This window comes from Oncorhynchus masou, chromosome 18, assembly GCF_036934945.1.
Source record: "Oncorhynchus masou masou isolate Uvic2021 chromosome 18, UVic_Omas_1.1, whole genome shotgun sequence".
In the NCBI taxonomy this organism is placed as follows: Eukaryota; Metazoa; Chordata; class Actinopteri; order Salmoniformes; family Salmonidae; genus Oncorhynchus; species Oncorhynchus masou.
This window is the reverse complement of record NC_088229.1, coordinates 50,394,777-50,415,670: the sequence shown is the minus strand read 5'-3', so window position 1 is coordinate 50,415,670 and position 20,894 is coordinate 50,394,777. Positions and strand designations below refer to the sequence as shown.

At 40.2% G+C, this 20,894-nt stretch overlaps 1 protein-coding gene across 6 annotated transcripts in view; it reads right to left on the bottom strand.

Annotated features, from left to right (window-relative positions):
* The window catches only part of LOC135504744 (ceramide synthase-like), a 45,180-nt gene that overhangs the window by 5,299 nt on the left and 18,987 nt on the right, over positions 1–20,894 (bottom strand). For 5 of the 6 annotated variants that reach the window (XM_064923579.1, XM_064923576.1, XM_064923582.1 and 2 more), the window contains exons 2-5: positions 10,734–10,929; positions 7,517–7,600; positions 1,732–1,954; positions 1,162–1,257 (exon numbers count right to left, since the gene is read on the bottom strand). In XM_064923579.1, the coding sequence (XP_064779651.1) occupies positions 1,162–1,257; positions 1,732–1,954; positions 7,517–7,600; positions 10,734–10,858 (528 nt within the window). In that variant the 5' untranslated portion in view covers positions 10,859–10,929. Of the gene's footprint in view, positions 1–1,161; positions 1,258–1,731; positions 1,955–7,516; positions 7,601–10,733; positions 19,229–20,894 lie in introns of those variants that run through there. The other variant, XM_064923577.1, reaches the window with a different exon arrangement.

The window sequence follows — 20,894 nt, the reverse complement described above, 5'->3', positions numbered from 1 at the left end:
GTGGCCTGTCATGTGCATTTAACTGAGGAGTGGCTTCCGTCTGGCTAATCTACCATAAAGGCCTGATTGGTGGAGTGCTGCAGAGATGGTTGTCCTTCTGTAAGGTTCTCCCATCTCCACAGAGGTACTCTGGAGCTCTGTCAGAGTGGTACAGTCCCTGATGTATCACTGGAAGGAGATCATTGCCCTGAGCTCGTCTACTTTATTGTCTTGGGACAACATTAGTGAGCAATACACTCAGAAGCGGTGGATGGTGTGCACACCTACTGAGTTGGACTAAAAGTTCACTCCGAATACCTCTTCTCTGACGGCGGTGTCTTGGAGCAGCCACTGGGATAAGTTCATCCTTGGGGGGTACGAAAAAAGGATCCAGTTCAGGAAAGTCGTATTTCTCTTCGAAATGCTGTTGAGTTATTGCCGCTCTGATATCCAAAAGTAATTTCTGTATGTAATAACACAAAAAACATTCTGGGCTAATAATGTGAGAAATAACAAACAAAAAAATGAGACTGCAAAGTTGCTTACGAGTTTTGCGGCCATTGTCTATCGGCGCCATCTTTACACTTTAGCGTAAATTAGACCAACCTATGCCTGCACCTCCAAAAATTCATCTACCAGCACTTCACTCAATGCGCACAGCTCCCTTGCCAGGCAGTGTCACTGCACGAGGTGGGATTTAGGATTCATATATATTTGTGCAATTAGCAGCTATGAAACAAAACAGCAGAAATACTTTTAAAACAGCTACTGCGCCATTTTTCTGCTATAAATCGAAACTCGCACGTGCTCATACTTTTGACTATTTTATCAAGCCTTAAAAATACTTATTTAACCTATCTCCCTTTCATCTACACTGATTGAAGTGGATTTAACAAGTGACATCAATAAGGGATCATAGCTTTCACCTGGATTCACCTAGTCAGCTTATGTCACGAAAAGAGCAAAAAGTGTTCATTTGTTGTATACTCAGTGTATACTGCTGTAATTAAGGTAATCATATTACAGATGTGCTGTTATACATCACACACACACGTGATGAGCCACATGCCAGGAACCAACAGTCCAATTAAAAGTCTGAGAAATTGAAACACGGGTGGGACACCTAGAGATGTGTGCAATTCAAAAAGTACTTTGAACACAATAATTCAAAAACGGAAGTACCTGGATGAGGATTTTTCCCAAACAGACCCACGGAGTGCTGACTTCTGCCAAGAACATGACGCCTTGGAAGTAATCCCCCTTGCCCTGTCGCCAGAACTGGAGGAAAGAGGAAGAAGACAGTTCATCGAAAGTCGAGTTTTATCATCATGAATAAGCCTTCAACAAACCTTTTCACCAGTGTAAAGTAAGCCTTGTCCATAGGGCAGGAGCCTTTATCCTGTTTTTGTAGCATGATGCAGCTTGATGTACAAGTACACCCCCAAGACAGGAGGCTAGTCTGTCACAGGGCCTTACCCCCAATCCATCTGTATTCCTAATGCTCAGTACCAAGCAGAGGCATCAACACGGTTTTTGGAGTCTTTGGTTGGACTCGACCGTGGATCAAACAGCCAACTTCCCAATATCCAGACGGACACTCAAACCACACAGCCACAAAGATTTGCCTGTGTACCCTACCAAATACCAGCAAATATCTTTAATAACGACACACACAAGATACTTCCAATAAACACTCACTCGCTCACACGTCATTCTCCCAGCATTTGAATGTCGTCATTGGGCGACAGTTACCACAGAGACGGGGAAGCACACGGTGACCATGACGACGTGGTGGAGTACCATGAGGAATTCACGCCGCAGGTAGCTGGTCAGGGCCGCACCCAGGGGTTTGGCGCCGCTGTCCCCTTCATGACCCTTGATGCGCAGCTTGTACCAGTAGCACATGAACATGGCGTAGATGTCGTACACAAAGTAGGGCACGGCAAAGAGGATGTAGGCGCTGGTGAGCCAATGCCTGATACAAAGAAGAAGAAAAAGAGGTAGAAAAAAGGGGTTACAGTAAGGTAACTTAGTTGAACAGTGGGCATTCAATAAGCAAGGCTACAATATTTGGATTTGATGCATTCGTATTTGAAAAGGTTTTACAAAAAGGTATATAGTTTGGGGATGGAGACTAGGGAGTGGTGGTATGGTTTACAGTAAGGGTTTTCTGGGTGGGGAAGGACCAATGGGAGGGTTTCCGTGTGGGTCCTGCTTTTTGTTACATATCCATGGGCTCAACAACACTAAAGACAACAATTATATCATTAACATTCCTTTCTGAAAAATAATGGCAACACTAGCCATTCTCTCTTGGAATGTGAAAGGCCTAAATTGTCCTATCAAACATTCCATCTGTCTCAATATCCTAGCAAGAAACGATATTGATATAACAATGCTCCAAGAAACACACCTGCTCCAAAAGTACGCACAGAGAATGCAGAACCATTTGTACAAACTGGCTTATTTTTCTTCAGCCCCTAACAAAACAAAAGATGTAATCAATGATACAAAAGATACTCAAAATCACCATATTGGGTAAAGGCAAAGACCAGGAAGGCAGAATCACTTAAATATCCATAATGGAAAGAAAATTGCCTTTTTTAATGTGTATACTCCAAATTCATATGATCCTACGTTTTTTGATTCTCTAAACAGCATATTGTTAGGATTAACTGAATTTCAACGGGTTAACGGGACAGACATTAATGCAATTTTGGACATGGGACAAAATCTACAGCGTCTTCAGAAGGAATTCACATCCCTTGACTATCCATTTTTTGTTGGATTTAATTGTAATTTTTTTAACGATCTAAACAAAATACTCTGTCAATGTAAAAAAAATAATCTAAATGGAAAATAAAACACTAATATATCTTGATTAGGGTAAGTCTAAGAGCTTTGCACACCTGGTTTGTATTTGCCCATTATTCTTTTTAAAAATGATTTAAGCTCTGTCAAGTTGGTTGTTGATCATTGCTAGGCAGCCATTTTCAAGACTTGCCATAGATTTTCAAGGCAATTTAAGTCAAAACAGTAACTAGGCATCTCAGGAACATTGTCGTCTTGGTAAGAAAATGCAGTATATATATTTGGCCTTGTGTTTTAGGTTATTGACCTACTAAAATATGAATTAGTCTCCCAGTGTTTGTTGGAAAGCAGACAACCAGGTTCCTGAAGGATTTTGCATATTCTGTTTATTTTTATCATAGAAAAAACTCCCTAGTCCTTGTCGAGGAAAAACATACCCATAACATGATGCAGCCACCACCATGCTTGATAATATGACGAGTGGTACGTTGTGTTTGCCCCAAACATAACGCTTTGTATTCAGGACAAAAAGTTCCTTCCTTATCACATTTTTTTGCAGTATTACTTTAGTGCCTTATTGCAAACAGGATGCATGTTTAGGAATATTTGTCTTCTGTACAGGCTTCATTCTTTTCACTCAGTCATGTATGTTAGTACTGTGGAGTAACTATAATTTACAAAAATAAAAAAAACGCATCATGCAACAATTTTAATGACTTTACTCAGTTAAAAGTTCATATGAGGAATGAATTTTAATTAATTAAGGAATGAATTTTAATTAATTAATTAGGTCCTAATCTATGGATTTCACATTACTGGGACTACAGATATGTATCTGTTGGTCACAGACACCTTAAAAGAAATGGGCCTCGATAAAATGCAATTGTGTTCGTTGTTCGCCTTCCAATACCATAACCCCACCGCCACCATGGGGCACTCTGTTCACAACGTTGACATCAGCAAACTTCTCGCCCACATAACGCAATATACGTAGTCTTCGGTTGTGAGGCCGGTTGGACGTACTGCCACATTTTTAAAAATGATGTTGGAGGTGGCTTAAGGTAGAGAAATTAACATTCAATTCTCTGGCAACAGCTCTGGTGGACATTCTTACAGTCAGCATGCCAATTGCATACTCTCTCAAAACTTGAGACATCTGTGGCATTGTGTTGTGTGACAAAACTGTACATTTTAGAGTGGCCTTTTATTGTACCATGCACAAGATGTACCTGTGTAATGATCATGCTGTTTAATCAGCTTCTTGATATGCCACACTTGTCCTGTGGCATATCTTAACAAAGGAGAAATGCTCACTAACAGGGATGTAAACAAATGTGTGCACATTTGAGAGAAATAAACTTTTTGTGCGTATGGAACATTTCTGGGATATTTAATTTCAGCTCATTAATCATGGGACCAACACTTTACATGCTGCGTTCATTTTTTTTGTTCAGTGTACAATGTTGTTCATCTATCCTCAGTGATCTCTTATCACAGCCATTAAACTTAAATGAAAAAAATATATATATAATAATAAAAATTAATTAATTAAAAATAAAATCGCCATTGGCCTCATGGTGAAATCCCTGAGTGGTTTCGTTCCTCTTCGGCAACTCAGTTAGGAAGGGCGCCTGTATCTTTGTATTGACAGTGTATTGATACACCATCCAAAGTGTAATTAAAAACTGTAACCATGCTCAAAGAGATATTCAATGTCTGCTTTTTTAATTTTTACCCATCTACCAATAGGTGTCCTTCTTTGCAAACCATTGGAAAACCTCCCTGGTCTTAGTGGTTGAATCTGTGCTTGAAATTCACTGCACGACTGAGGGACCTTACAGATAATTGTATGTGTGGGGTACAGAGATGGGGTAGTTATTTTAAAAATCATGTTAAAAACTATTATTGCACAAATAGGTGAGTCCATGCAACTTATATGACTCGTTAAGCACATTTGTACTACTGAACTTATTTAGGCTTGTCATAACAAAAGTGTTGTCTTTACTCAGTAGGTATTCATTTAAGCTTTTCATTTAATTAATTATTTTGTAAACATTTCTAAAAACATAATTCCACTTTGACATTATGTGTAGATCAGTGACACAAAATCTCAATTGAATCAATTGTTTTTTAAAGGCTGTAAAAAAATAAATAATAATAAGTAAAAAGGTGTGAATACTTTCTAAAGGCACTGTAATAAGACCAACTAGTAGCCACATGCAGCCAATGCTCTCCAACATATACTCTGATTACAGCCAGCCTCATTGATGCCTGGCGAGCACATAGTCCAAAAGCAAACGAGTAGACTTTCTACTCAAACAGGCATAAAACATTCTCCCGAATCGACTTTATACTATCTGCAACTCTATTTTCTAAAATTAAGAAAGACATTCAACATATGAGCTTGTCTGATCACCATGCCTACTACTACCAATTTCACATTTCAGAATATCCTAAAAGAGCCACAAGATGGCGTTTCATTACTACAAAATCCTACATTCTGTGATCAATTTGAAATTGAACTCAATTAATTCATAATGTTCAATAAAAAGTATGTCAATGAACCCCGGATTCTATGGGATGATCAGAGTTGAATAAATCACAATTAAATAAGATATCAGAATTGGAAATGTTGATAACTGCGTTGGAGCATTCTCAACAAACACTTTTTTCAGACCAGGTATCTATTACTCTTTCCAAAGTCAAGACAGAACTTAATTTATTGATAAGACAGAGAGCAGAATTTGCCATCCGCTTAGTTAGGTTCAACCATTACTTACATGGTAATCGTCCCAGTCGTTTACTGGCTAACAAGCTTCGCAGTAATGATCAATTAGCTGAAATAGCAACTATTGAATTTGAAATTGGGGAATTACTATCAGAACCCAAATGAATCAAAGATTCTCCCAGCTCTATAAAGAACTGTACACATCTGATTGTAAATACACACCAAGCCAGACTAAGTCCTTTCTAAAAGAATTAAGAACTCTTCTCTCAACAGAAAAAGCTGCATTGCTAGGAACCCAAAATCGCTCTCAATGAACTCAAAAGGGCATTGCATAGCATGAATAAAAGGCAAATCACCTGGATGGGATTCCCCCTGAGTTCTATTTACATTTTTAATTTTTATCGGTAAGGATGGTACTCAGTGTTCTCACTATCACTCCTTGGCACGTTTTATCTCGATGCAGAAAATGCTTTTGATAGACTAGAATAGTCATATCTCTGGTCGGTCTTGAACAGCAGGATCTGGGTTACCGAAATATCCTGCCCAAACCCACTCTCCTTTCCCAGGATAAATAACTGCAAGAAACTGGTAAATTATAAAAATTATTTATATGAACAGCATGACGTGAAATGGAACTTCAATTATATGTAATGTCTAAATCTGTCTTATCTAAGGGCCACAGCCTACTCTCTGCAAGATCAATCATCAATGCTCAGGTTGGGAACAGACAACGCATTTCAGTACAGAGTGCAATTCACAATACATGGAGGCCTTTCATCTCATCATGGTAACTTTTTTCTTGTGAAAGGTGAGACTACATTTGCTGCAGCATAGCCTATGTATTAGTAATATAAGGACTAAATGCATGTTTCATTTACACAAAAGGGCACAACAAAGCCTATTCCCCCTCAGGAGACTGAAAAGTTTTGGCATAGGTCCTCAAAAAGTTCTACATCTGCACCATTGAGAGCATGGTTGCAACACTGCCTGGTATGGTCTAGGTCCAAAAGGCTTCTTAACAGCTTCTACCTCCAAGCAATAAGACTCCTGAACAGCTAATCAAATGGCTACCCAGACTATTTGTATTGCACCCCCCTCTTTTACGCTTCTGCTACTCTGTTTATTATCTATGCACAGTCACTTTAACTCTACCTGTATGTACATATTACCTCGACTAACCGGTGCCCCTGTACATTGACTCTGGACCGGTACCCCCTGTATATAGCCTCACTATTGTTATTTTACTGCTGCTCTTTAATTACTTGTTACTTTTATTTTTTACTTATCTACTTAGTTTTCTTAAACCTGCATTGTTAAAAGGGCTTATAAGTAAGGCTTTCACTGTAAGGTCTACCTACACCTGTTGTATTCGGCACATGTAACAAATAAAATTTGATTTGATTTCCATCTGGCTTTCAGGGGTCACCTTACTTTTTCATTGTAAAGAGTATTTTTTTTAAATTCACAATTGTTTATTTCCCAATATTTCTCACACAACATTTTAGGACTACATACAGCAGCTTTTTAAAGGAGACTGCTTTGTGTCTTCTTTTTTGCCATGACAAAAAAAGTATCGGGACAACCCTTCTCCCAAGGCACAAAAAAACACTGACAAATTATGATTCTGAAGTTAAAAATTCACTTAAAATATTTCTAGTATGGCCTGATGTAAAATATCGCTCAAGGCTGAATGAGCCTAAAAAGTGTTTTCTTTTCTCTTCACTCTATGCTGTAGTTAACTGTAGTAGTTAAGTTTTTTTTTTGGGGGGGGGTATGAGTCGGATATCTTCTGTCTCTTTCTGGGGCGTGTTCATTAGGACAAGAAACTGAAAATGTTTTACAACGGAAAACAAAAGTAAGAATTTCTTATTGAACAACTTTCTGTTTTCTTCCATTTTAGTGCCTCAAACATGCCCCTGGTCTGTTTTACAAATTTTACTGACTGAGCCTTACTGTAACAACATTTGTCAGAAGGACGAGGTGAATTTCTACACTTACTGATCCTCAATGATGTCATCGCAGGAGGAGGCAATGATGTAACCAGCAGAGGAGGCCATGATCGCCTGAACAGAGGACACCAACCTGAGAAAGGCCCGCAGGAGAAATTAAACATTAACATAGTTTATAACATCAGACTACAATTGCTAAATGTCTGGTAAAACATAAAATATTGTGAAATCCAATTTTTACTAAAATGTCATCCTTCGTCATTATCAGAATTAACCAAAAGTCATCTAAAACAGAATTAGTGTAGATTTATTTTGAGTGGTAACCAATGGCTCCATCTCAATTAGTCTTTCAGCGATTCCTCACATCCTGTCTCCTCGCTTCCTTCTCAAATGTATATTGAAAAAGAAAGTCCAAGGTCAATCCCCTCAGACCTTCTTCTCCAATGCGTTTTGAGAAGGCAAAGAGAGAGAACGGAAATAATTGAGGAACGATGAACTGAGGAAGAGCATGCATATATACAGTTGAAGTCAGAAGTTTACATACACTTATGTTGGCGTCATTAAAACTAGTTTTTCAACCACTCCACAAATTTCTTGTTAACAAACTATAGTTTTGGCAAGTAGGTTAGGACATCTTCTTTGTGCATGACACAAGTCATTTTTCCAACAATTGTTTACAGACAGATTATTTCACTTATAATTCACTGTATCACAATTCCAGTGGGTCAGAAGTTTACATACACTAAGTTAACTGTGCCTTTAAACTGATTGGGAAATTTCAGAAAAATATGTAATGGCTTTAGAATCTTCTGATAGGCTAATTGACATCATTTGTACTTGTGGATGTATTTCCAGGCCTACCTTCAAACTCAGTGCCTCTGCTTGACATCATGGCAAAAACAACAAAAAAATCAGCCAAGACATTGTAGACCCCACCCCACAAGTCTGGTTCATCCTTGGGAGCAATTTCCAAACACCTGAAGGAAACACGTTCATCTGTACAAACAATAGTACGCAAGCATAAACACCATTGGACCACACAGCAGTCACGCCGCTCAGGAAGGAGACGCGTTCTGAATCCTAGAGATGAACGTACTTTGGTGCAAAAATTGCAACACAACAGCAAAGGACCTTGTGAAGATGCTGGAGGAAACAGGTCCAAAAGTATCTATATCCACAGTAAAAACGAGTCATACATCGACCTAACCTGAAAAGCTGCTCAGCAAGGAAGAAGCCACTGCTCCAAAACCGCCATAAAAAAGCCAGACTACGGTTTGCAACTGCACATGGGGACAAAGACCGTACTTTTTGGAGAAATGTCCTCTAGTCTGATGAAACAAAAAAAGAACTGTTTGCCCATAATGACCATCGTTATGTTTGGAGGAAAAAGGAGGAGGCTTGCAAGAAGAACACCATCTCAAACGTGAAGCACGGGGGTGGCAGCATCATGTTGTTGTGTGCTTTTCTGCAGGAGGGACTGGTGCACTTCACAAAATAGATGGCATGATATATTGAAGCAACATCTCAAGACATCAGTCAGGAAGTTAAAAGCTTGGTCGCAAATGGGTCTTCCAAATGGACAATGACCCCAAACATAGTTCCAAAGTTGTGGCAAATGGCTGAAGAACAACAAATTAAAAGTATTATCATAAAGCCCTGACCTCAATCCCATAGACAATTTGTGGGCAGAACTGAAAAAGCGTGTGCGAGCAAGGAGGCCTACAAACCTGACTCAGTTACACCAGCTCTGTCAGGAGGAATGGGCCAAAATTCACCCAACTTATTGTGGGAAGCTTGTGGAAGGCTACCCGAAACGCTTGACCCAAGTTAAACAATTTAAAGGCAATGCTACCAAATACTAATTGAGTGTATGTAAACTTCTGACCCATTGGGAATGTGATGAAAGAAATAAAAGCTTAGATAAATCACTCTTTACTATTATTCTTATGTTTCACACTCTTAAAATAAAGTGGTGATCCTAACTGACCTAAGACAGGGGATTTTTAGTAGGATTAAATGTCAGGAATTGTGAAAAACTGAGTGTAAATGTATTTAGCTAAGGTGTATGTGAACGTCCGACTCAACTGTACATAGTACCAGTCAAAGGTTTGGACACACGTACTCATTCAAGGAGCAATTCTTTATTTTTACTATTTTCTATGGAATCATGTAGTAACCAAAAAAAGTGTTGAACAAATCAAAATGCATTTCATATTTGAGATTCTTCAAAAGGAAGCACCCTTTGCCTTGATAACAGCTTTGCACATGCTTGGCATTCTCTCAACCAGCTTCATGAGGTAGTCACCTGGAATGCATTTCAATTAGCAGGTGTGCCTTGTTAAAAGTTCATTTGTGGAATTTCTTTCTTCCTTCTTCATGCGTTCGGGCCAATCAGTTGTGTTGTGACAAGGTAGGGGTGGTACACAAAAGATAGCCCTATTTGGTGAAAGACAAAGTCCATATTATGGCAAGAACAGCTCAAATAAGCAAACAGAAACGACAGTTCATCATTACTTAAAGACACAAAGGTCAGTCAATGCAGAAAATTTCAAGAACTTTCAAGTTTCTTCAAATGCAGTCACAAAAAACATCAAGCACTATGATGAAACTGGATCTCATGAGGACCACCACAGGAAAGGAAGACCCAGAATTACCTCTGCGGCAGAGGATAAATTCATTAGCGTTAACTGCCCCTCAGATTGCAGACCAAATAAATGCTTCACAGAGTTCAAGTAACAGACATCTCAACATCAACTGTTCAGAGGAGACTGGTCGAATTGCTGCAACAAAACCTCTACTCAAGGAAACCAATAAGAAGAAGAGACTTGCTTTGGCCAAGCAATGGACATTAGAACGATGGAAATCTGTCCTCTGGTCTGTTGAGTCCAAATTAGATTTTTTGTTCCAACCACCGTGTATTTGTGAGACGCAGAGTAGGTGAATCGATGATCTCCGCATGTGTGGTTCCCACCGTGAAGCATGGAGGGGGAGGTGTGATGGTGTGGTGGTGCTTTGCTGGTGACACTGTTGGTGATTTTTTTAGAATTCAAGGCACACTTAACCAGCTACTTTGAAGAATTGTAAATATATTTTGATTTGGTTAACCGTTTTTGTTACTTAAATGATTCCATGTGTTATTTCATGGTTTTGATGTCTTCGCTATTATTCTACAATGTAGAAAATAGTAAAAATAAAGAAAAACCCTTGAATGAGTAGGTGTGTCTAAACTTTTAACTGGTACTGTATATGATCCCCACATCTCTCACCTGGCTGACACTATGACCGCATCCCCTTCGCTCCACCTCAGTGCAGGGATGTGCTTGAGGCATTGCTTGGAGAGCACGAACAGGCCTGGGAAGAAGACAGACCCGGCAGCCAGGATGGTCAACATGGTCCAACGTGTTTGTCTTGTTGGCAAAGTTCAGCAGGTAGTCAGTCTGGTCTTTGAGATCTTTCTTCCCTCTGAAATTGGAAGCACAGAGATAAACAATTTCAAATCAAGCAGGCAACTAATGCACTAATAAAAGTTGTTTCCTTTCTTTTATCATGTGTCGCCAAAGGGACACAGCATATTAAGTGGGAAAGGGGCATTGGGATAAAAATAGCACCAGCACAGAGTGGAGAAGAGGGCATTTGTTAAATTTACAAAGGTGCAGAGAGGGTTAGTGCGTGTGGATGATTGTGGTGATGCTGAGGGCTTGGTGTGGTGGCTGGTGAGTGATTTTCATAGATGAGGAAGCCCATTGTGCTAACATGACAGGGCCATCTAAGGTCATTATGAACCTCATCACTACTAGGGCTGTGGCGGTCACGAAAATTTGTCAGCAGGTGATTGTCAAGCCTGTAACTGGTCGGTCTCACGGTAATTGACCGTTAAAACAAATAAAACAAATTTAGCATCTCCTGGCCTACAAGCCATTTGAAAAAGTCAAATAAATCCATGTAATATAGCCTACACCTTCACAATAAATCCATTATTTTAGACAGGTCTAAAGATGCATGATATGAAGAAAATTTAGAAAATTTAGCAGACAAGATTTGCTTATAATTCCGTGCCATTATTTTATAGTATGAAGAATACAATTGAACAAAGCTGAATAAAATATATTTTCTTCAAACAATGAGGGAGTGCGCACATGCGGATATTCTGTGTTGAGTGGGTAACAAAGAAATAGATACTCCTATATGCTTAATTTAGAGTTATTAACTTTAGTTGTGATACAAATGTTGGGCTATATGTTTTGATTTTTAATACATTGTAAGGTTGCATGATGCGACTGATGATTTTTTTAAAGTCTTGAAAGGCATGAGTTCTGCTTTGTTTAGCTTTGCTCTGCTTTGTTTTTTTGCGCAGTCTGTACACACTCCAATAGTCTCTCGTTCACAATTTCACAAAGCCCTTTATAATGCCTCGAATTTCACTGCAGCATCCTCTTTGTGGCAGTAATGCAACCGAAAAAAATCTGTGCCTTTTGTGGCCCGGAGTGCTGCGTTGTGCCCTTCTCCCTGAGTGTGCTGCGCAATCAGATGGCACTCAGTCACGCGATCGGGTCTTTCTCACAGGCTACAAGTGAAGACGGACACATCAGGGAAGCAACTGCACGCGTCCTTATCCAATTCCCGAGGTGCATATTGAAGATGTTGGAAGAACTGTCCATATTTACGTTGTCAGCCAACAAGATGAGCAGGCCTAACGAACAGCAAAAGCACTAGCCTATGTCAATCTACTATCCCCCATTGTACAAAAGTCAACCTATTCTTATCTGTGGGAGTAATAAATATTCCAAACATAGTCTGGGACAGTTGTGGGATGCGATAGATCCCAAATGAATATAACCACCAGCATCTAAAAAACAGTTGTATGCAATGTTGCTGACGCAACAGATCAGAATGTTTACTTTAAAATGTTGATAAACTATTAGAATATTTCTTCACATTATAAGCGCAGCAATATGCACATGGTAGTAGGTTATAAGCACAAATGTTCCATTTGCGGGAATACACCATTATCAAAAGTGACCGCAAATGTGATTATGCATGTAATGCTTTTATTATAAAAGGTACCATTTTTATGCTGAAAAGGATCTTCCCCAAATGTGCTTAATTATAACATGTTATTTGGCCACTTTATTTGTGATACAAACCTTATTAAAACGTAGGCCTATGAGCTAGGCTACATGAAGTGTGCGACAACGATTCAAAAAAAGTTGCAAAAAATGACATTGCTTCTTATGCTGGGCATCATTCACAAGTGATAATATATAATTAACAAGTGATAGGCTAATATTGTCACCCATCATACTATTCTTGACTTAATCTCATCTTTACATATACAAAATAATATATGTGAGACATTTGTTTTGATTTAGAATGGACCATTATCACGCATCTGTATCGAAACAGGGGCAGCGGAAAAAAATACAAGTGCACTTAAATAGCGAATGGAGGACGCTTTTCCCTGTGGTTTATTTTTATGCAAGCCAGGTAGGCTATACTCCTGTTGTAAATATAAGCAATGTGCTTAATATTAGGAAAGTTGAGAAATAAAAATAGTAGGCCTAGCCTATAGAAAGCTGATGGGATCCTCGTCTTTTTATTAGTGGCCATCACTCTGTTCTCACTCTGTTCTCGCAATTGCATAGCCTATAGAAATGTTGTGCAACATGAGCTCATGAAGTGTTTGATTTGATTTTCGAATGCATTTTCATTTTTTCAGAGTGATTAGAGGGACAATAAAGTGCTGAGTACTAGGCAGTTAGCAAGTTTGGTAGGCTACTAAATGACCATCAGCAGCATCAGAGCTTGTAGAAGCCTAATTAGAGTGACTAAACGGTCATGTGGAATTTGACTGCCTTCATGACTTGTGACCGCCGGTGTGGCAGTAATACGGTCACCGAATGGTTGGTTACTTAAGACATAAACGAAAGGAGGTTGGGTAGTTGGGGAGGATGGGTAGCCGTATAGGCCTAACGGTAATGTCTAACAACCCAAAGTTTGCGTTTTCGAATCATGTCAGAGACAACTTAAGCATTTTAACTAATTAGCAACTTTGCAACTACTTGCAGTGGCTGCTCTTTCACTGTAAATGTATATCATTAATATGTTATTGACATGTAAATCTGTCATAAAAATCAGGAATTTCCTCAATAAAAACAAATATGAGTGTTTCTGCATCTCATCGGTAGAAAAGGGCCATCTACATTTCCTGGTTGTAAGTAGGTATGCACGATATATCGGTGAACATATCGGAATCGGCCGATATTAGCTAAAAAATGGCAGCATCGGTATCGGCCCGAAGTCTAGTTTAACGCTTATGTTAAAAACCGACGTCAAAGCTACCGCACATATCGATATATAGGAAGGTACATGAAGTAATGACGCCAAGTAAAATTTTGCGCTACACGTGCAACACAGCATTCCTAACCTAGCCCACAATGCCTGCTGTGTGGATCGAGCAGTCAAGCAGTCATTTGAAAGAGTAACAAAATTTCAGCGAGACAACTCAAAGGCGAAATCCATTAAAGCCAAGATAATGGAATTCATTGCCCTTAATCAACCGTTCTCTGTCATGGGTGATGTTGGCTTTCGCCGACTGGTCGAGCACCGGTACACACCAAGTGCGCTATTTTTCAGATGTTGCCCTACCGGAGTTACACAGTAATAGCGTCCCCGCTATTAGCTTCACGACATACATACTATGGAACGCCATTTGGGTCTTTGCATGTCAGAAAAGATACAGTAGCACTGTCAAAGCTGTACAAAAAAGTCGGCAAACACCGGCCACAAACAATGCGTTTTACAATACCGCGTTGGTAATAAAGAATAATTTGTTCGACCGCAACTTCTGGGGTAGCTAGCTGTAGCTTGGTACTTAGCTAGCACCAATACAACCATCCTGAAAACAATGACCAATAGAAACTGCAGTCATTTTCATTATTCTTAGCAATGATTTAGGAATCCTTGTGAGTATTAGCTAGATTGCCACTTGTTCGCCTATTGAAATTCAACTTCAGTTCATGAAAATAAATAGCTAGCCAGATACTTAACCCTCTTGTCCAAAGCTAACGCCCTGCCCTATGGGACTCCCAATCACGGCCGGATGTGATACAGCCTGGATTCAAACCAGGGACTGTAGTGACGCTTGCACTGAGATGCAGTGCCTTAGACTGCAGCGTCCTAGTGTGTGTGTTAACTATTTAACTGTACTAGAATGCTTAAAAGTAAGCTAAAATGTTTAATATCGGTATAATTTTGGGGGGCAAGGAAAATATTGGATATTGGTATGGACAAAAATGTCATATCGGTGCATCACTAGTTGTAAGCAAAACCACAATATCCAGAATTCATAGCGATTTCAGTACACGGTACCGCCTCTGTCGAGGTGGATCGGTTTGAGAGTGGGTGTCAACAGGTAGCTAATGTTACTCACTGGACCAGCCACTCGTTCCTAAAACATAAGCCTGCGAACAACTATAACTATATTATAACTATTTTGTGTCAACAACTGTAAAGTTTAGTCATTGTGTACCTGGATCTGCAAGCACAGGAGCTGAGGAAACATTTAATCGGTTACTTTAATAAGAAGACAAGCAGAGGTAATGTTTCTAGCGAACTTAGCTAGCGAACTAAATTAGTGTATCTAAACTAAAGAAAGTATAATGTAATGTAAATTAGCCAGCTGCTATCTGGCGATGTGATCTGTAACTTTGCAAGCTAACTTTAGCTATGTTAAGTTAGCCAGCTAACAGTGAGATACTAAGGTAACTAACACAGAGGCTAACGTGAACGGCATATGCATTTCTACAGAGACCGATCCCATCAACATGTGCAGCGGCATCAACATCAAGCTCAGCACCAGGAACTAGTTTAAGTCACCTTTGCTAAATCTTTCCATAACTCTAATTTACACATCTCAATCTGGCTTTCAGGGGGTCACTTTTTTTATTTATTGCAGCTGCAGAGTTTTAAAACAGCCTATCACTCAAATAGCGTTGCTTTAAATCCATCTTAAATCAATCCACTGGCAAGCACTGTCGCAGTCACTCTCCATCAATTCCTTTAAAATTGCATCCAAAAAGGTATTTAGTCAGCCACCAATTGTGCAAGTTCTCCCACTTAAAACGATGAGAGAGGCCTGTAATTTTCATCATAGGTACACTTCAACTATGACAGACAAAATGAGAAAGAAAATCCAGAAAAATCATATTGTAGGATTTTTAATGAATTTATTTGCAAATTATGATGGAAAATAAGTATTTGGTCACCTACAAACAAGCAAGATTTCTGGCTCTCACAGACCTGTAACTTCTTCTTTAAGAGGCTCCACTGTCCTCCACTCATTACCTTAATTAATGGCACCTGTTTGAACATGTTATCAGTATAAATGACACCTGTCCACAACCTCAAACAGTTACACTCCAAACTCCACTGTGGCCAAGACCAAAGAGCTGTCAAAGGACACCAGAAACAAAATTGTAGACCTGAACCAGGCTGGGAAGACCGAATCTGCAATAGGTAAGCAGCTTGGTTTGAAGAAATCAACTGTGGGAGCAATTCTTAGGAAATGGAAGGCATACAAGACCACTGATAATCTCCCTCGATCTGGGGCTCCACGCAAGATCTCACCCCGTGGGATCAAAATGATCACAAGAACAGTGAGCAAAAATCCCAGAACCACACGGGGGGACCTAGTGAATGACCTGCAGAGAGCTGGGACCAAAATAACAAACGCCTACCATTAGTAACACACTACGCCACCAGGGACTCAAATCCTGCAGTGCCAGACGTGTCCCCCTGCTTAAGCCAGTACATGTCCAGGCCCGTCTGAAGTTTGCTAGAGAGCATTTGGATGATCCAGAAGAAGATTGGGAGAATGTCATATGGTCAGATTAAACCAAAATATAACTTTTTGGATAAAACTCAACTCGTCGTGTTTGGAGGACAAAGAATGCTGAGTTGCATCCAAAGAACACCATACCTACTAGTGAAGCATGGGAGTGGAAACATCATGCTTTGGGGCTGTTTTTCTGCAAAGGGACCAGGACGACTGATCCATGTAAAGGAAAGAATGAATGGGGCCATGTATCGTGAGTGAAAACCTCCTTCCATCAGCAAGGGCATTGAAGATGAAACGTGGCTGGGTCTTTCAGCATGACAATGATCCCAAACACACCGCCCGGGCAACGAAGGAGTGGCTTCGTAAGAAGCATTTCAAGGTCCTGGAGTGTCCTAGCCAGTCTCCAGATCTCAACCCCATAGAAAATCTTTGGAGGGAGTTGAAAGTCCGTGTTGCACAGCAAGAGCCCCAAAACATCACTGCTCTAGAGGAGATATGAATGGAAGAATGGGCCAAAATACCAGCAACAGTGAACACAGTGAACACCTATGATGAAAATTACAGGCCTCTCTCATCTTTCTAAGTGGGAGAACTTGCTCACTCCTCAATAAAAAGGCACAGTACAGCCCACTTGTAGTTTGCCAAAAGGCACATAAAGACTCTCAGACCATGAGAAAAAAGATTCTGGTCTGATGAAACCAAGATTGAACTCTTTGGCCTGAGGAAACCTGGTACCATCCCTACGGTGAAGCATAGTGGTGGCAGCATCATGCTGTGGGGATGTTTTTCAGAGGCAGGGACTGGGACTAGGACTGGAAAGGCAAACATGAACAGAGCAAAGAGAGATCCTTGATGGAAACCTGCTCCAGAGTGCTCAAGACCTCAGACTGGGGGGAAGGTTCGCCTTCCATCAGGACAAATACCCTAAGCACACAGAAAAGACAATGCAGGAGTGGCTTTGGGACAAGTCTCTGAATGTCCTTGAGTAGCCCAGCCAGAGCCTGGACTTGAACCCAATCGAACATCTCTGGAGAGACCTGAATATAGATGTGCAGCAACGCTCCCCATCCAATCTGACAGAGATTGAGAGGATCTGCAGAGAAGAATGGGAGAAACTCCCCAAATACAGGCATGCCAAGCTTGTAGCATCATATCAAAGACTCAAGACTGTTGAAGCACCTTTGGCAGCGAATACAAAGTACTGAGTCAAGGGTCTGAATACTTATAATTTTTTATAAATTAGCAAAACTTTTTCTTTTTTTTACCGTTTTTGCTTTGTCATTATTAGGTATTGTGTCGATTGATGAGGGGGGAAACAATTTAATACATTTTAGAATAAGGCTGCAACGCAACGTGCAACCTGCAACGTAACAAAATGTTGAAAAAGTCAAGGGCTCTGAATACTTTCCGAAAGCACTGTACCTCTCATTTAACTTTAATTCCATCCTTTTAATTCTATAACCTCCTAACTTGCTTTATCACACGAGGAGGCTCTATAGTGGTGCTTTGATGATTTGTGATCGTCTGAAAAACAACAATCTACACGCGCCACTCTGCATAGGCTATTCTCGTTTAGCAGTGGAGAACATACTACAAACTTTTTATCCACAACTCTTTGTCCATTGTAGTTGTAAATCGACTGAAGCCAAAATGTTACAAAACTGGAGATTTAAACAATGATGGAGGATCCTCCAATTCTGGTTTACCTCACGGAAGGGTACCAAAAAATTTCTGCAGCATTAAAGGTCCCCAAGAACACAGTGGCCTCCATTCTTAAATGGAAACGTTTCGGAACCATCAAGACTCTTTGACCAGGTGGCCAGCTCTAGGAACTGAGCAATGGGGGGAGAAAGGCGAGGTTTTGGGCAATGAGGCTTTTCACAATCTTCCTTAACTCAATAGAGCCCAACGCAGCATTCCACCTAAACCTTGCACATGCAGCCAACCGCTTCTCATCATTTTTTTAAATTGAACCTTTATTTAACAAAAACGTCAGTTGAAGAACAAATTCTTATTTAAAATGACGGCCTACCAAAAGGCCTCCTGTGGGGACGGGGGCCTGGGATTAAAAATTTAAAATAAATACAATATAAATATAGGACAAAAGACACATCACAATAGAGGCGCGTGAACAGAAAGCTAGCTACAGTTTGTTTCCCTCCTGTATTTAACACAGATCATCCTGTCTTCAATTTTATCGATTATTTAAGTTAAAAAATACCTAAATTGTATTACAAAAGTAGTTTGAAATGTTTTGGCAAAGTTTACAGGTAACTTTTGAGATATTTGTAGTCGCAAGTTGGAACTGGTGTTTTTCTGGATCAAACGCGCCAAATAAGTGTACATTTTGGATATATATCGACGGAATTAATTAAACAAAAGGACCATTTGTGATGTTTATGGGACATATTGGAGTGCCAACAAAAGAAGCTCGTCAAAGGTAAGGCATGAATTATATTTTTATTTCTGCGTTTTGTGTTGCGCCTGCAAGGTTGAAATATGCTTCTCTCTCTGTTTACTATGGTACTATCCTCAGAAAATAGCATCGTTTGCTTTTGCCGAAAAGCCTTTTTGAAATCTGACATGTTGGCTGGATTCACAACAAGTGTAGCTTTAATTTGCTATCTTGCATGTGTGATTTCATGAAAGTTAGATTTTTATAGTAATTTATTTGAATTTGGCGCTCTGCATTGTCACTGGCTTTTGGCCAGGTGGGACGCTAGCGTCCCACATATCCCAGAGAGGTTTTAACATCAAGAGCAATGGTGACAACATTGGGGACCTTTAAGGTTGCAGTGACACATCCATAACCTGAGCGGAAACCAGATTGCATAACCGAGAGAATACTATCGACATCAACAAAGCCAGTCAGATGATTATTGAGAAGTTTTTCCAGCACTTTTGATAAACGGGAAAAATAGAAATAGATCTATAACAGTTAGGATCAGCTTGATCTCCCCCTTAAATAAAGGATGCACCATGGCTGCCTTCCAAGCAATGGGAACCTCCCCAGAAAGGAGAGGGGTTAAAAAGGTTGGAGACCAGGTTGCTGCCCCTATCATCGCCAAGCCTAAGGAAGAAAGGGTCTAAACCATCTGACCCAGATGTTTTTTGGGGGTCAAGTTTAAGGAACTCCTTTACCACCTCAGACTTACTGACTGCCTGCAGGGAGAAACTTTGTAGTGGGCAGGGGAAAAAGAGGGAGAACCATCTGGGATAGTCCCATTAGAAGGCGTGGGAGATGAGGAAATGTTGGACGGGCAAGGAGGCATGGCTGAGTCAAATAGGAATCCTGAATTAATGAAGTGGTGATTAGAGAGCACAGCCATGTGTTTCTTGTCAGTAACAACCACATCATCAACTTTAAGGGACATGGGCAGCTGTGAGGAGGGTTTATTCTCTAGGTCTTTAATCCGTTTTCTAGAACTTCTTGGGGTTAGACCCACAGAGAGAGAACTGCTCCTTTAAGTAACTAACTTTGGCCTTCCGGATAGCCTGAGTGCACTTATTTCTCATTTGCCTGAACGATTGCCAAATCACGGTTGAACCAGGGGCTGAACCTGTTTTTAATTCTCATTTTCTTTATGGGGGTGTGTTTGTTAACAATACCACTGAAAATATCAAAAAATAAGATCCAAGCTGAGGCCAGGTCATGAAGGAAGGCTTGCTCATTAAAGTTTTTTTAGCAAGCGTCTATGACAGGTCGTTTCACTGAGCAGCCATTACGAACACAGGCTGTAAAACATTGATCAGTAAGGCCATTACAGAAAACACCAGACTTGATACCTATCAGGATTATTTGTGAGGATAACATCGAAGAGAGTATCCTTTTCTGGGTGTTTGGAGTCATACCTTGTGGGATTTGTAATAATCTGAGAAAGACTTAGGGAGTCCCGTTGCTTTAATAGTTGGTCAAGCGGTTTAAGCATGTCCCAGTTTCGGTCACCAAGCAGGACAAATTCAGACTTAGTGTAAAGGGCCAGGAGAGAGCTTAATTAAGGCAGGTAGGGTACAGGCCGGTGCTGATTGAGGACGATAGCACCCAGGAACAGTCAACAAACCGCTATTTCAAAGTTTATGCTTAAAACCAGCAAATCAAATGGTTTGGGGACAGACTTGGTGGAGACAACCGAGCACGGAAGGTGATCCTTGTTAAAGATTAGCACGCCCCCACCTTTGGAAGATCTGTCTTGCCAAAAAAGGTTAAAACCAGAAAGGTTAACATCAATATTCAAAACACTCTTTCTTAACCACGTCTCAGTAATGACCAACACATCTGGATTGGAGCTGTGAACCCACACTTTCAATTAATACATTTTAGGTAATAAGCTTCTAGTTTTAACGTGCAGAAAACCCAGGCTTTTACAAGAGCAGAAGTCAATGAAACAGATATCAGAGCACAAGTCAGAATAGGGAGTAGCAACAGTAGATGGGCCAAGGTGTACATGCACATTTCCAGATATAATCAACAGTAATACAAATCAGGGCACGGCGGAGGACAGGATGAGCTCTGCAGTGCTGATTTATGACATTGAATGTGCATCAGATGGCAACAAGATCATATTGTACAGCAATTTCATCAGGTAACATG